Here is a 15322-nt window from a genome sequence, read left to right on the forward strand (position 1 = left end):
GTGCCTATCTGAGGTCTTTTAAGTCTGTTATTGTGGCAGGGTGGATATTTTATGTGACTGTCAGTGGGGACAATAAAAACAACACACATCTATTGACAGTTTGTGTACTAAATATATTGACTAGAGGCTGACTGACAACAGTGGTTATATTTAATTGTTTTTGATCAATATTGCTATGGACAATTCTATGCACTTGAATTTTATTTAAAAACACTACAGTTTGAGGCTAATTAACAGAGGAAAAAGAACCAAGGAGTTTTTCCTCCTAGGATCAGGGAATGGTCTAAGATGAAAAAAAACACAGTTAACACTGACTTCTGAGTTTAACCTCAACTCAAATAACATTTTTACATAAAAATAAACTCAGAATTCTGACTTTAAACTCAGAACTCAAAATAATTTTTCACATGTGGCGCTAATCGTCTTCTGTAAAAATCGCCTACTGGCTGTCCAGTTTATTGAAATAATTTGTGGACAGAGACGCTGTGTCCTCTAGATGGCGCTGCAGTCGCCGGCTGCTGTTATAGAAAACACACCGAAGAAGAACTTCCAACTTCCCTTCGGTACTGCGGCTGCGCAGCTGCAGTCACATCTTTAATACTTCCAACATGAAATAACGAACTGACGTTTAACTTTATTGTTATTGACCTCAAAATAATCAAATGTGGAGGTTAAACAAAGTTCGCCACAAAGCCGCTCGACAGGGCGACAGCTTGGAGGAGCTCAAGTTAAAGAGACGAGAGCATGAAAAGGGTGAGTGTTTTTACGTTTAATGTGATGTGGTGATCTGGAGTGTTACTGTAAGTTAGTTAACAAAATAAAAAGAAAGTAAGGCTTTACAGCGGCTCATCTTGTGGAAAATAGTTTGTCAATGAGGTCATTTCTAATGAAAATAACGAAATGGAAAGTTTACCTTCTTCTTTAGCTAAACTAACATTATTTTGGTTTAAACGTTACAGCATGTTACAGGTAACATTACTGCTATCACATCAACAAATGAAATAAATAATATATATTTATAAAATAAAGGGTGGTTTCATGCTCTCTAAGAAGTAAAATCATCAGTAATGTAGATATATCTAAGAATAGCAACCCAGCAAAGGCCCATTCAATGTTAATTTGACAGCCTTCAAGACATAAAAAAAAAACTACCACTAATTTGATATCTAGTCATGATGGTAAAATTACCATCATTGGCCCTTACTCCAGCCACCCTTATAGTCATTGTATCAACTGGGCTCACTGTCCACAGGGCAGCTTTGTCTGATTTTGACAAATTGATTGATGGCTTTTGGGCATATTTGCAACAGCTAAGGCAACTCGCAGATGACTGAGGCGAAAAGTGATGTGATATTTGTCTCTGTTCATTGGTGTAGCACTAAGACAGGCCCGCAGAGACAGACAGCTGGTGAGCAAGAGACTCCTGCTGAATGAAGATGAGGACCAGCCAGAGGTCACCATGGACACTAACTCAGGAGAACAGGTGAGACAAATGGTGTGATAGAGAATGTTTTAATAGGTCATGAAAAATTTGCCATCTGAATCTGGTCCGTGTTTCCCCCAGGACGTGGTCAGTTTGTTCCACAGACTTCAACACACCGGGCCGGAGAGGGAGACCCACTTGAGAGCCTTGAGTAAAGCCCTCCGCGACCCATCAGCACAGCTCACCTTCATCAAGTATGGTGGTAACTTATATCGAGTTTAAATTACATTATTACCATTTGTATCTCTGTTTCTCATGTGTCATGTCTGTGTATAAATCTGTCTTCCCTCTAGGCAGGAGAATAGTATACATCTTCTGGTTGGTCTCCTCACTGGCTCTAACGCTACGTGTCGTCTGCAGGCTGTTCGGTGTCTTCATGAGCTGTCTCACTCTCCCCACACCAACGTGGCACCAACCTGTCTGCCTGCCACCCCCTACCTGCTCACCTACCTGTCTGGCCAGAGCACCAAGTTCACTGTGAGTACCCACTCATAGCACACAAGTATTGTGTAATAGTAGCGCCTAATCATGCCGGAGAGTTTTTTGACTCTCCATGTGTGTATGTTCACAGGAGCTGTGTCTCTACACGCTTGGTAATTTATGCCCAGACAGTGATGTGGTAAAAGACAAACTCCTGGCCCAGGGAATCATACCAGCTCTGACTAACTGTATAGAGGTAAACTAACAAGATCAATTGGTCAATTCAATACAGACTGAATCAAAAATTTATTTGCCACAAATCTCTGAACTGATACCACACAAGGTTAAATGTAGTAATGGTAACACGTCTCTCTTGATGTTTCTGTGTGTGTTCAGAATCAGAGACATAACCTTGCGGTGGTGGAAGCCGTGTGGTTCACCCTCTCTCAGCTTCTCCAGGCCAAAGATGCAGCAGAGAAAATAGTCCCGTAAGCACTCTAATGATACACAAGTTAATCTCCACATTCCCTACATTGCTGTGATCTCATAAAATGTTAAAATCGATGCTCACATTAAACGCTGTTGTCAGGTGTCTAATTGTCTTCCTCTGTGTCTGCAGGATGGTCCTGGCCTCCAGTTTACCTTCACACTTGTTATCAGTCCTGACTCCTGACCCAAAGTTTGGCCTGGCACCTGCCATTGAGTGTGCGTGGTGTCTGCACTACCTCACATGCAGGTGAGAGCCAGTGTCAACAGTCTGTTTACTCACTTGTCATTTTATTTAATTGCTTCACAAACAGTGTAAATTTATTTATCAAAGTAAATATGTCTCTCTACTGCCTTTCTCTCACTCCAAAGTGTTAAGGATAATGGAGTGCTGTTGGCTCATGGGGCCCTTTCGCGTTGCAGTTCCCTGTTAGTGTCACTAGGTGGCGCTGTGGCTGAAGGAAACAAAGAAGAGGGAATGGAGCTGGTAAGGAAAAAAATACCATAAGATTTTTTTTTGTGTTTTTGGATGTTTGGAGTTTTTAAAACAGTTTCAGCTGTTTTACCTCATTATGATAGAGTAAACATTCATTTTGATACATTCCTTTTTTCAGTCATCTATTTCCTTAATTTTCATTCTATAAGACAATAAAAATGTAATCAAACTTATGATAAACCATGGGGAAATCAATCACCATTTAAAGTTTACACTGTAATCTTTAGGCTGTAAGCGTACAAAATAATAAGTATGGTATTTTAACTGACATGGAGATTTTCACTGTTTTTCCTCGACAGCTCATCTGTCCTCTGCTGAGGTGCGTTGGAAATCTCTTGTCCTCCTGTCCAGTGGAGGACCTGAGCACTCAAGCGGGTGACGTTCGTATTGTGGTTGCTCTGTGTGCATTTCTGCAGGCCTACCTGCAGACTCAGCCAGCCTTGGCCAGAGAGAGCGCCTGGGTCCTCAACAACCTCACGGGTTTGAATCATCTCTTATATTCAAACCTGATCTCTGCTGAATCTCAAACACACACTTCTGCACTGATTTTTGTCTTTTAATTGTGTAAATTGTCTTCTTGTGCGATACCTGTGACAAAACACTGAGTAATTGTTTCTTCAAATATACATCCCACTCAAATGCTAAATAAAATGTATGTGGTTGGCTTTTCCATGGGGTCATCTCAATGTATAGCTAAATCAAGATGTAGCTGGTTTGCCATAACAGTGTAGTTTGTTTTGGGTTTTTTTTAAAAGAGGTTACTGTGATCAGATTTACAGATTTGTGTTCCTTTTAATGTTTATGAAAACTTCATTCTGCAGTAAAATCTGTTGTGGGCAAATGAAAGTATGGAGGTGGGGCGGAAACGGGGCTTTCCATTCTTAATACGATTTGAGACTTTATATCTGGGGATTGATGTATTAATTAGATGTTTGTGTGTGTAATTAAGTTTGCCCCAATGCATTCTCGCTGCTACAGCTTACTCCAGTGCCTTCTGCTCGGCTCTGCTGACTCTCAACTTGGTCCCTGGACTGATCCGGCTCCTCCCTTTCTCTCAAGGCATCAATACCATGGTCTGTGCAAGCTACAGCCTAACTCTGATGTCATTGCTTTTACTAGAGTATTTCACCATCATTTTAGCACTTGTTCATGGACAATGTGTTTATTCTGCTGTTCTTATATTGGGAATAATGTAAATATTTTCTCTCACGTGTTACACTCTATCCCACTGTTCTGTGCCCTCTTTCAGGTCCTGAGGGTTTTGGCAAATATTGCCCACAAGAAAAAGGAGTTCGGTGTCCAGCTGGCCCAGCTGGGATTGCTGTCTGCCCTCTGTGCCACACTTAAAATGGCCAACCAAGAGATGGTGACCCTGAGTATGGATGTCCTCTTCATGCTGGTAGTTAGTGGTCCACAGGTAAATTAGTGAAACCAGTGAATGATTAGCTTTTGCCAAGCTGCGGTAATTTTAACAGCTTTATTCATTCCCTTTAGGTAGCAGAGGAGTTTGTGAGGCAAGACGGGCTGTCACTGTTAGTAGCCCTTCAGTACAACAGTGAAGGAGAGATTAGACAAAGAGCTACACATCTCGTGGAGCACCACCTACTTTCCTACTCATCCATTTGCTCGGTAAAGATTTTGGTACCTGTTGCTGAATTTGTACCATTTCAGTGTTGATGGCTGATAATCATTTCTTGCGTCGCAGGTGGACAACACCCCATTTTCCTGAACCAACGTGAAGGCATCAAATTCACACTTGAGAATACAGGACGTCTTCTTTACGTTTTGCAATCTGTAAATTGGACAAACAGAGTTTTCATATATACAGTCATTTTCAATACGTTTGTGAATATAATCTCCTGGTATTTTGATTTTCACCATCCTCAGTGTCAGCAATTATATTTTAATCATGTAAAGATGAAATATTTTTATAATACCTGTATGTACAGAGGATCGGTTTAAATGACCGTCTGTAAATATCTCGAATAAGGGTGATACACTCTTTTGGGAGGGGTTGTGATACAGATTTTACAAATATGTATTTTTGAACCAATAATGCAATGTCATTAATGACTTTACATTCATCAAATAAATTATAAATGAATAAATACCTTCACTACCAACTTAGACTGCTTTTTGGGAGAAAGATCTCCTCTAGAATAACAACACAAGTTGTATTTGGTTCTAATATATTTATAAAATACAACAACAATTCTGAACCTGTAAAACTATAGGAGGAAAGATTTCTGTTGTGAAAATCACCTAGGTTTAATGATCACAGTAATAACCAGGAAAAGGGTGTTAACTCCAAATCAGTCTTTTCAACTAACACTTGGGACTGTTGTCCCAGCTTTTGCTCTGAGCAACCAAACATCCAGTGAGAGCCGTTCATGAACAGCGTTGGGAGTAACGCGTTACAAAAGAAACTCAATTACAGTAATGTGTTCCTTTTGCTGTTACGCAGTAATAGAACGCATTACTAAATTAAATTTGGTAAAACCATTTCGGCACCAGTAAAACAAATCCATGAGTAAGAGTAACATTATGTCCTGTTGCGGAATCCGATGGACGAGATTATAGGGTACAAACTATGGGGGAGCTCGACTCCTCTTAACAAGACGGTAGCTCCCCTGATGGATCATGCGTAAATAGATGTCTATAGGCTATGTGTTTCTGCTTTAACAATTTACTTTCCTGATCAGAGAGGCTGCTGTCATCCTGTTCATCCTGACCGATCCTGTCAGATTGTCAGGAGATTCAAATAATCAATGACGTAATGCTGCTGTACCTCGTGCGTAAATGTGCACAGCGTTTTTCTTAATGGGGAGACAATTCAACAAGAAATAAAGAAATAAAGAAACAGCAGCAGTTATCATGCTGTTCATAGACGGCAAATAAAAATGTAATAAAGCCAGTGGTGGGACAAATACTATAAAAAGAAAAGAGAAAAGTGTGTGTTTCAGTTACATAGTTATAAAGGGTTTACAGTACTATTATTAAATTCAGAAAGTTGATGTTATTTCACTCAGAGTAATAACCACAGTGCCATCCTAGGAACATAGTCTGTCTTAAAAAACTCAGACACAAATTGTTTACTTTAGCGCTTTTTAGAAACAAATAAAACATGTTTGTTTTTTTTACCCACAGAGCACCAATTATTTTAAGTAAAGGTGTCTATCACCCTATTTAACTATTTTCACATCAACGTTTGACATTGTTGTGTTTTCACCGGAGTTACACATAGATCTCAGTGGGATTTTAATGTGACTTGGTGACTGAGAGAATACTGTAATGAGGAACAGCCTGTAACTGCGAAGCGTTCAGCTCCTCCCCCCAATGAAAAAAAAAGGAAAACTCTCAAATTTCCCAACTTCCTGTTCCCACCCACAAACCTTCCCGTTATCTTTCACTCTGCTTCTCTGCAGAAGAACTAGAGCAAGGTGGGTCACTTCATTTTTTCTACAGGCTATATTACTGCATTCTTTGAGACTTCCTTTACAATCCTGCATGCTGCAGGTGGATAAACTACTCTGTGTCTCCAAATCTGCTTAGCATACTTTGAAAATACAATGTGTGCTGCCGAGAGGGAGAGCATACGTCTGGTTTGATTAATTCTTGTTCTCCCCTCCCACAACCAAACTCAACAGTAGAGTTCACTGGCAATGGAGGGATCTGAGTCTACACCTAGAGAGAGAACAACAGGACAGGCTGGGAATCAGGAGGCAGACCTAAAGCCCCTGATGTCCAGCAAGCCTCTGCATCGCTTCATCCGAAAAGAGCCCAGAATTCTAGGGGTAACACATCAAACAATCCAGGAGCACAAGTAGTAAATAAGTGTATAGAAATATATAAAAGAGCAGCTGCAAACTGTTATTCTACAGCTGGTACTTAAATCCATCCTTCCTACTCTCTCCCAGATTGTCATTGTGATCTTTGGCTGTGCAGAGATCCTGATGGGATTTCAGCTGACCAGTGAAAATGTGAATACTTCTTGTACAATCTACGTTCCCTTCTGGCAGGGAGCCCTGGTACGTAACATTTGGTTAGTAAGCAGTGCTGAAAATGGTGAACTATTGAACTTGATTGGTTGTATGTTTTCTGATACACTGTAGCATTTAAAAGCACAGGCACTCAATGTAGCCTACAGTACAGAGTACAACTTGGTTTCAAAACTTACAAGAAAAGTTTATTGTTTTGGGAATAATAATAATAATAATTTGCTTTCTTGTTGAAAGTTAGATGAGAAGATCAATATAATTGTCAATATCGATATCATGTTTGTATGGTAAATAGGATGCAATGCAACACCGGCACCTCTACAGCTCACTAACATGCTACGTCTCATTTGTTTTATTAGTACAAAAACTGAAGAGTAAAAAATTGTAATTTTGTGTAATTGCTGGACTATTTATTATGAGGCTTTATGCTAAGCTAAGCTAACCAGTTGTTGGCCGGAGCCCTATATTTATGGCATCACATCTAACAGAGGAGCTTTGGTTAGTTCTCCAGCTGCCATGATGATAAACATAACATGTGAACAAGGCTGGATAAGTCACATGCATCAAAAAATACTTTGGGTGACAACAGAGGAAAATTATATGATAATCTTTTCCTGTTTTGTTGTTGTTTTTTTAGTTTCTTGTCTGTGGAAGCCTGTCAATCTACACTGAGGTACATCCGTCCAAGAAGATGGTAGGTATATTGGGATTATATGTTCTACTTTTAGTGTTTAACTTTATTTAGTCACCCGCAAGCTCTCAATAACTCACCTTATTTTGTTGGCCTTTCCCAGGTGACCGTGTGTTTGGCCATGTACGTGGTTTCCCTCTTGGGAATCATAGTCTCTGTTGGCTACAGGTTGTACTGCTTCTCCTCATATAACTTCATTAAGTATGGGGTTATAAACGGCTGGCACGAAGACTTGACCATAGACGCTGTGGTGAGTTGCAGAGAATATTTTTTAGACTGAATAGAAGGCATGCACGTTGTCGCAGTGTATAAATAACATTATTTCTCCTTCCTCATCCTTTAGGAGCAGCTTATAGGCATCGAAGGCATATTGTTCACTTCCTCGCTGTGTGTATTGGTAATTCTCATCTTCTTGAGTGCCGTCGCACGTTTAGCTCTGAGATCCACGCACACTCAGGTAGAACATTTTTAATGGTTTCTTTATCTCCCACTGAAATTAGAAATTCATAATTCAAATTTAACCCATTGGAGGGAGATATTTTTGACCACCATAAAAGATGAAAGTTAAAAGTGAAAACTACAAAGAGGTAAAGTCACTGGTATGACATTTCCAAAGTCCTCTCCACAGTGGTTCTCAAACTTTTTCACATCAAGAACCCCTAAACTGACAAATTAGACCACAGAACCCCATTTGAGATTTTGTCCCAGGGTTGCCCATATGTATACATATTTCTGTGGATTATGACTAGGTCAATCAATTTAATTATTTATCCAGTACTATCCAGTATTTCACAAGAAAAACATTTCTTCTGACCCCAGGTGTGGTTGTTGTCTTAAAGTGAACACAGCAGGTTCCTCCATATAATCTTAACTTCACTCAAAGAGTCCCTGACTTGACTCCACATCCACAATATTTACTGTAATGTATTTCTAATTAACCTTTATTTAACCAAAACCAAGCCTCATTGAGAATAAAGATCTCAACCAAAATAGGCATCATTAAAAATGAGTCACAGACAAACAACTTAAAACTACAAAATCATTATCGTACAATTTATAACACAATAACATAAAAGAGCTTCCTAAAACCAGAGAAATAACTAAGACAAATCCAAACAATAACTTAATGAGACTAAGACAACAGGACTTTATTATACCCTAAAACATCGGCAGCCAGAAGAATCCAGATGACACTCGATAAATAATATTATTCACTAGCTATGTGTCAGTCATCATTTTATTACCTTCTTCTTGTCCTCTTCCCTAACCTGTACCACCTCCATATCTTCACCAGATTATTGTCCACTGCATCCTGGGAGCGCTGAGTGACACAACATCAGACTGAGATCAACCTTCTTATTCTACAGTAACTAAAACAGGTTCCCCTGCAGCACACCGACCCTTTGAAAGAATGAGTCTGTACAGTGTATTACATGTGAATGTCTTTTGCAAAGCTTGTTTCTGAATCAAAGTGATTCCTGTCATCTAAAAGTCATATAAATATATATACATATATATTATAAAATATTATAGATATTAGTGTGGTACTGCCTATGAAAGAGTACATTTAAAATGTGCAAATATGCATTTATTTACATGGAAGTGTCTTGTGTGAGAAAATCTTTTACATGCACGTAACCACTTGTAACCACTAATATCTCTATAGCAAGGCTTGTGTATACTTACTGTAGAGGTCCTAAACTCTTACGTTACATTACTTTTATTTAAGCCTGAAGGTGAACAGGTCTTACATACATACATACATACGTACAGGTTCTTAAATAGATTCATCTCCATGGTAATGTTATATAGTACAAATAATAATATACAGTGATATTAGTTAACACTGACAATACTGGATGTTTAATGTCAGAGAAGCTCATGCTTCTATATTTGCATTAAAATCAATCAGAGGTACATTTTCCTTTCTATCCAAGAAAGTTTAATCAGAAAATATTTAGCCTTTAACCCACATTATTATTACATTATGTGCAGTATAAGGGCATAGTTTAGACTGTCATTTACTTGCATCTTTTGATAGGCAATGTGAACTATATTCATGTAGTTGAAGATATTTACAGAGTGACTTTGGATGAATGAGCACTGTGTGTGAGCACAGCACATCCACCTGTGATTGCAACTTTACAGATGTTTAAAAGAAATTGCCGTATTTTTGATTACCTTTGAGTGTTAATATCCTTGCAGATGAACTGATGATGAAGTGACGTCGATCCAGCATATTTTTCAAAGTTTATGACTTAATGTATGTTTGTATAGTTCAGTATGTTCATGACTGTGACACGAAGAGCCTGCTCGGAAGTCTGTTGCCATCTTTTACCTGTGAGTCTCCTTGCAAAAGCGGCCCCCAGGACAGGACCACTTTTCAAGGATTTATCTTTAGCTTTTAGCTATATCTGGTGCAATACATGTTTTGTATATTGTCTTTGTTAAATAAACAAAATAATAAAATGCTCAGATTGATGGCATATTCTACACATATAAAGCTGTATGCATAGACTGTACTAGCTACTAACAATTACTTACTAACAGGCTGTAGTAAAGTTGAATCTGCAAGACCACTTTGAACACCTGCTGAGATGGCCCGCAAAGAATCAGCTCACACACGTTTTAGGATCTAAAGTGTGTTTATTTTCCATTCATCAGTGTACAAGATTCCAAGGTAAAAGCTCAACTGTTAATTCTGTTCGATGTAAACATTTTGGGTATTAAGATAATTGAATAGCTTGACCTACAGATTAAAAATGAGGATTTTTCTGTTACCAAACTGATCAGTATCAGAACAGTTCCTGCTTTGGCTCCCTTTCCCATGTTGGTGTTTTAAAATGACCTGAACAAGCGCTACTCAGGTTCTAATTCTTTTGATTTCTGGGAGTGGAGCAACCTTTAGTTTTCATTTTGATCCCTGGACTGCCTCTTTTAATGCTTTCAGTATTTCACCATGACTGTTGTGTAAGCAAATGGGCATCATCCTAGTTCTGTTTTTCCCTCGTGAGTTTGCTCCTCTCAAGCGCAGACTCAGATGCATTTAAACTCAGAAAGCATATTACTGGTGATTTTATTGTGTGCGCGCTGCAACTGTGTTGTTGAAAAGAAGAATCAATTCCTGCTGTGGCATAAAGTTGATATAAACTTGTATAAGCTGCACAGCCATGTCCAAGTTAGTATGTGTGATGTGTCCAAAATTACTGTATGAATGGACACAAAACAGGAATGGCTGCTTTATGCCAAAAAAAACACAACACACTTATGTCACTGACAACCGAGTGAGAAGGAATAGTGAAGAAAGACACTGCTCAAAGAAGTTAAGGGAACATTTAAATCACACATCAGATATCGATGATTGAAATTGTTCAAAGTTCAAAATCTTTATTGTGCAGTTCATTAAGAACAAGATGACGTAACAACAGTCAGTGGAAGCCAAAATCACCAACTGACTGAAGGCTGCATTCAAAATCACACCAAAAATCAAAGTAAAGAAATTGAAATCACAGGCTGATGCAACGTGCGTGACTTTCATTCACAGCAACTAATGTGACTCAATAGTGTGTTTGGCCCCCACGTGCCTGTATGCAATCCTGACAACGTCTGGGCATGCTCCTGATGAGACGGTGAATGGTGTCCTGGGGGATCTCCTCCCAGACCTGGATCAGGGCATCAGTGAGCTCCTGGACAGTCTGTGGCACTACTTGTTGTGGGGACTGTGAGGCCAAGTCAATAGCATCAATGCCTTTGTCATCCAGGAACTGCCTACACACTTGAGGCCGGGCATCGTCCTGTACCAGCAGGAACCCAGGGCCCACAGCACTGTTTGTAGGGTCGGACAATGGCTCTGAAAATTTCATCCCGGTACCTAATATCAGTTAGGGTACTGTTGGCTAGCACATGGAGGTCTTTGCGACCTGCCAGTTGAGCTACACGGTGCTGGGCTTTGAGCACAGATGTCACTAGAGAGGAGCTGGACTAAACAAGTGACAGTGATTTACAATCACTTATGCTTACCAACTAGATAGATATCCCAGATGTTTAATTGACTTGATGTTATACTGTGATTAAGTGGTCCCTTATTTTGAGTAGTGTATGTGCAAGACATTCAGTCAGCCAGTCATCAGTGATGGATGAAACCCACAAGCACAATTATGGTGTGATTCTGACATTTCAACCTCCGCAGTTTCTGTTCATACCTCAACACGCTCACAGGCATGAAAGTTTACAATTTATAACAATGATGCTCGAAACCACAAAAACGCCAACATTTTGGTCACTTAATTTATTACCAGTCATTTCACCGAGTAGACAAACATTTCAACATTGTAATACAAGTATTTCCCTTTTGTTGGGAGTCTGGAGAAGAGGGAAATCCAGCAGAGGCATTTTTTGTAGTCATCTTTGGTCTGTGTTAATTTTTTAATGTTCACAGTATTTAATAGACGTAGCTGGCAGTGTACAGAGACTGCATGGAGGCCTTGTCAGCTGAGCCAGTGGGCTTGTACTCTCCTTTGGAAGCCAAGCCATTGATCTGAGAGTGGGAGAATTCAAAGACAAATCTGTTAATGATCAGCCAAGTTACCTGGACCACATTAGTGCAAGTCTGAATAGACCAAAAGCTTTTTATAAATCACTCATTTACCACTCAGTATAAAGCTGGGTAATAAAAGATAAGAGTCATTTAATAGCCAGTTTTGTGCACAGTCCACAACTACAAGTGTGAATTAATCATTAGCGTCTATTTGTGGTTAGAGATAGAGGATCACGCCTTCTGAGACTCACCTTGGCCCTGTTGCAGAAAGTTTCCTGTGTAGCTGCCTTGTTGGCAGCTTTGCCTTGCCAGGTTGCAAGAGCAGAGGCCTGGAGTGCACGGCCGTAAGAGAAGGTCAGCTTCCACGGTCGATGTAGGGGCACCTGGTTGATGGCGTTCAGGTTGACGGAGGCCTCCTCCTCACTCTGGCCTCCGGACAGGAAGCAGATGCCTGGAAGGACACAGAAAGCAGCATGATTTGTACTTGGAAATTACTGACAAACTTAAGTTTTTACCACCGACAAATTCAGACTGTTGTACCAGGTGTCGACATCATTTTTACAAGAGACTGAAGTCTCGCTCAAGCGCAATTCTCGCTCTGAAATCTCATGAGTTGAGTTGAATGGTGATTCCGAATCCAACGTATGTGAAAATAGGGCTCAGGTTTAAATATACAGAAATTATCCTTGAAGGAAAAAGTTGGCACTCACCGGGCACAGCGGCGGGGACGGTGCGCCTCAGAGCGGTCACTGTGGCCATGGCAACTTCCTGAGGGGTGTACTTCTTGGTGCAGGAGTGTCCAGCAGTGACCATGTTGGGCTTCAGCAGAGTGCCCTCCAGGTACACGTGGTGGTCAGACAGAGCCTTGTACACAGCAGCCAGAACCTAAAGATGAATAGGCAGATTTATTACTACACATACTATATCATCTGATGGGAAAGGATTTAATGGCTGGTGGTCGGCTGACTAAGTCAAAGATGGCGAACCAACCTTTTCTGTGACATACTGGCAGCGCAGCAGGTCGTGGTCTCCGTCAGGCAGGATCTCTGGCTCCACAATAGGCACCAGGCCATTCTGGAGGAGTACATAAATGTCAATTTAAAATGAGTAACTTGCAGCCAACTTTTTTCCATCACAATTTATTAAGCCACACACACATACCTGTTGGCAGATGCTGGCATATCTGGCAAGGACATTGGCATTCTCTGCAATGGCGAGAGCTGATGGGCAGCCATCTGAGATCTTGAGCACACACCTCCACTTGGCAAAGTCACAACCATCTTTCTTATACTGGGCACAGCGCTCTGAGAGACCATCAAGACCTACAGAGAAACAACAAGCCCCAGAAGGTTGGTAGTGCTCATTCTACATTATGTTTCAGAAACAGATTTTGCAATAAAGAACTGTTGCACTTCTGGGCTTTGAATTTTACTTTGAGGCACCCAGAGAAATGCAGTATGTCACCTTGTGTGGTTGTCTCTCCATCTGTTCCATTCAGACCAGCAGTGCCTTTGTCTACCTGTAGCAAGAAAACCAAAAACATACCCATTAACTTACAACTGTCAACATGGGGAAGACCTGAAGATGTACACATTCTACTCGACTCAATCACAACTCCTCACCTTTATGCCGACAACAATGCCCTTTTCCTTGACGACTTGGGGGAAGAGCTTGCCGCTGTCTGACTTCTGGTAGAGCGTCTCGTGGAAGAAGATGATCCCACCGATGCTGTTGGCGATGGAGGGGGGGGGGAGAACAGGATGTCACGGAAGAAGCGACGGTTCTCCTCAGTGTTCTCCACGTTGATTTTCTGGAGACGCTTTGCCATGGTTCCTTGGAAGAAGAGGGTACGGGAATCATTTCACACTGGTCACCCTCTCGCCATCAAACAACTGGGCACTTGGGGCTCACCTGTTGATTCATCTGCAGCCAGGATTCCCTTTCCTGGAGCTACGATCCTCTGAGCAATGTCAGAGAGCTCTTTCTTCTGCTCCGGAGACAGGGATGGGAACTGATGAGTCATTCTAGAGGAGAGAAACAAGTTTATGGCACAGGTGAAAACTGTCAAAACTGTGGTAAGAATGAGGAAAAACTTGTTTTTTTTTTCTCCAGCAACACAATGAACCTCTGCTACCTGCCTTTCTTGCACCACCTCTGTAAATATTTGCCTTGCATGGTTGAACTTCAGCCCTCAAACAGATAAGTTCTGCAGTTGGATGTGCAACTTAAGTTCATAGTTCACTTAATAGGTAATGTTTTCCCAAAACATTCGGCAGAAGACCCCCAACACACACAAGCACTTTAACACACTGCTCAATAATCCTTATTTTAGAGGAAAATGAATAATTCTCTAAAATAAGGATCATAAACGGCATGTTGACGCGGATGCTTCCTTTCAACTATTTGCACATGCAGAGAAGCCTACAGACACCACGTCGACATTTAACGTCAATAGACTATACAACTCTTTTAAAGTGAAGTCACCACCAATCTTTAGGCCTATTGCAGAAACTAAATGGACATCCTAATGCATAAGTTTAATAACTCGAGCATCCAGACATGACAACCTGTCGCATAAACTTGCAGCTTAAAACCATAAGTGCAACACTACTCTCATAGCTGCACACTTACGAACAGGATAAAACCCGAAGACGCAGACTAATGTTGCAGAAACCAGGCAAAGCGGTTCACTTCACTTTTCATAAAAACAAACGGAGATCAGCAACAGCAACAATATGCAAAAGCTAAAAACGCGTCTTACTTGAGAGTTATGTCAAACAGAGACGGGAACGTAAGTGACAACCGGGCCTCTACAGCCTCCAAACAGAAATTTGACTGATTGAGAAGGACGAGGACTGGGCACAACGCTGTATTTATTGAGTGTTTGGCTCTGTGGAGGAGGCGCTTGTGATGTGGCGGGGCGTGTGTCATCACGGTAACGCAATTGGCCCGGTGAGACACACAGGGGCGGTGTTTGCGAGGAATGGCATCGACGCCTATGATCGACGCGCTTCTGTAGACTTTGGTCTCATAACAGAAGCCTATAGGCAGATGAGTTGAAAACAAGACAGGGAACACTGTGTCGTTATAAAATCAAAGTCTGCATGCATGCACGTACACTGCACACTGCCGCGGAAAATGATGCAATGTAGCCTAATGTGAGAGGCCTGCTATGTTGCAATTCAGGTTTCTTTGTCCGGTGAAAGTGTAA

At 40.8% G+C, this 15322-nt stretch overlaps 3 protein-coding genes across 5 annotated transcripts; 2 read left to right on the plus strand and 1 right to left on the minus strand.

Moving 5' to 3' along the window:
* Positions 1-548: 548 nt before the first annotated feature.
* On the plus strand, positions 549-5008 carry tmco6 (transmembrane and coiled-coil domains 6). The gene is made up of 13 exons (XM_038699283.1): positions 549-753; positions 1377-1483; positions 1565-1677; positions 1777-1960; positions 2055-2159; positions 2300-2391; positions 2523-2639; positions 2762-2876; positions 3185-3365; positions 3864-3958; positions 4135-4302; positions 4380-4514; positions 4591-5008. Exons 1-13 carry the CDS (start codon positions 663-665, stop codon positions 4612-4614), a joined length of 1527 nt encoding a protein of 508 aa, XP_038555211.1. The 5' UTR covers positions 549-662; the 3' UTR covers positions 4615-5008.
* A 1206-nt stretch (positions 5009-6214) lies between these two features.
* Positions 6215-10055, plus strand: LOC119888632 (membrane-spanning 4-domains subfamily A member 4D-like). 3 transcript variants are annotated; one of them, XM_038699285.1, is made up of 7 exons: positions 6215-6325; positions 6533-6679; positions 6803-6913; positions 7521-7577; positions 7678-7824; positions 7918-8031; positions 8869-10055. In XM_038699285.1, the coding sequence occupies exons 2-7, from the start codon at positions 6548-6550 to the stop codon at positions 8917-8919; spliced, it is 612 nt and encodes a 203-aa protein (XP_038555213.1). In that variant the 5' UTR covers positions 6215-6325; positions 6533-6547; the 3' UTR covers positions 8920-10055. The 3 variants fall into 3 exon arrangements, with proteins under 3 accessions (XP_038555213.1, XP_038555215.1, XP_038555214.1); XM_038699287.1 differs by having other exon boundaries at positions 6256-6325; positions 6536-6679; XM_038699286.1 differs by lacking the exon at positions 6215-6325 and having other exon boundaries at positions 6438-6679.
* A 1788-nt stretch (positions 10056-11843) lies between these two features.
* On the minus strand, positions 11844-15012 carry LOC119888631 (fructose-bisphosphate aldolase B-like). Its single transcript, XM_038699284.1, is given in 10 exon segments — positions 11844-12111; positions 12363-12562; positions 12822-12996; positions 13102-13185; positions 13273-13433; positions 13576-13630; positions 13734-13861; positions 13864-13944; positions 14023-14135; positions 14873-15012. Coding segments are annotated over 9 exon segments (1092 nt in total). The 5' UTR covers position 14135; positions 14873-15012; the 3' UTR covers positions 11844-12015.
* Positions 15013-15322: the final 310 nt, after the last annotated feature.

This window comes from Micropterus salmoides, unplaced genomic scaffold, assembly GCF_014851395.1.
Source record: "Micropterus salmoides isolate LMB-PRFRI ecotype aquatic unplaced genomic scaffold, ASM1485139v1 Ms_hic_scaffold_5, whole genome shotgun sequence".
NCBI lineage: Eukaryota > Metazoa > Chordata > Actinopteri > Centrarchiformes > Centrarchidae > Micropterus > Micropterus salmoides.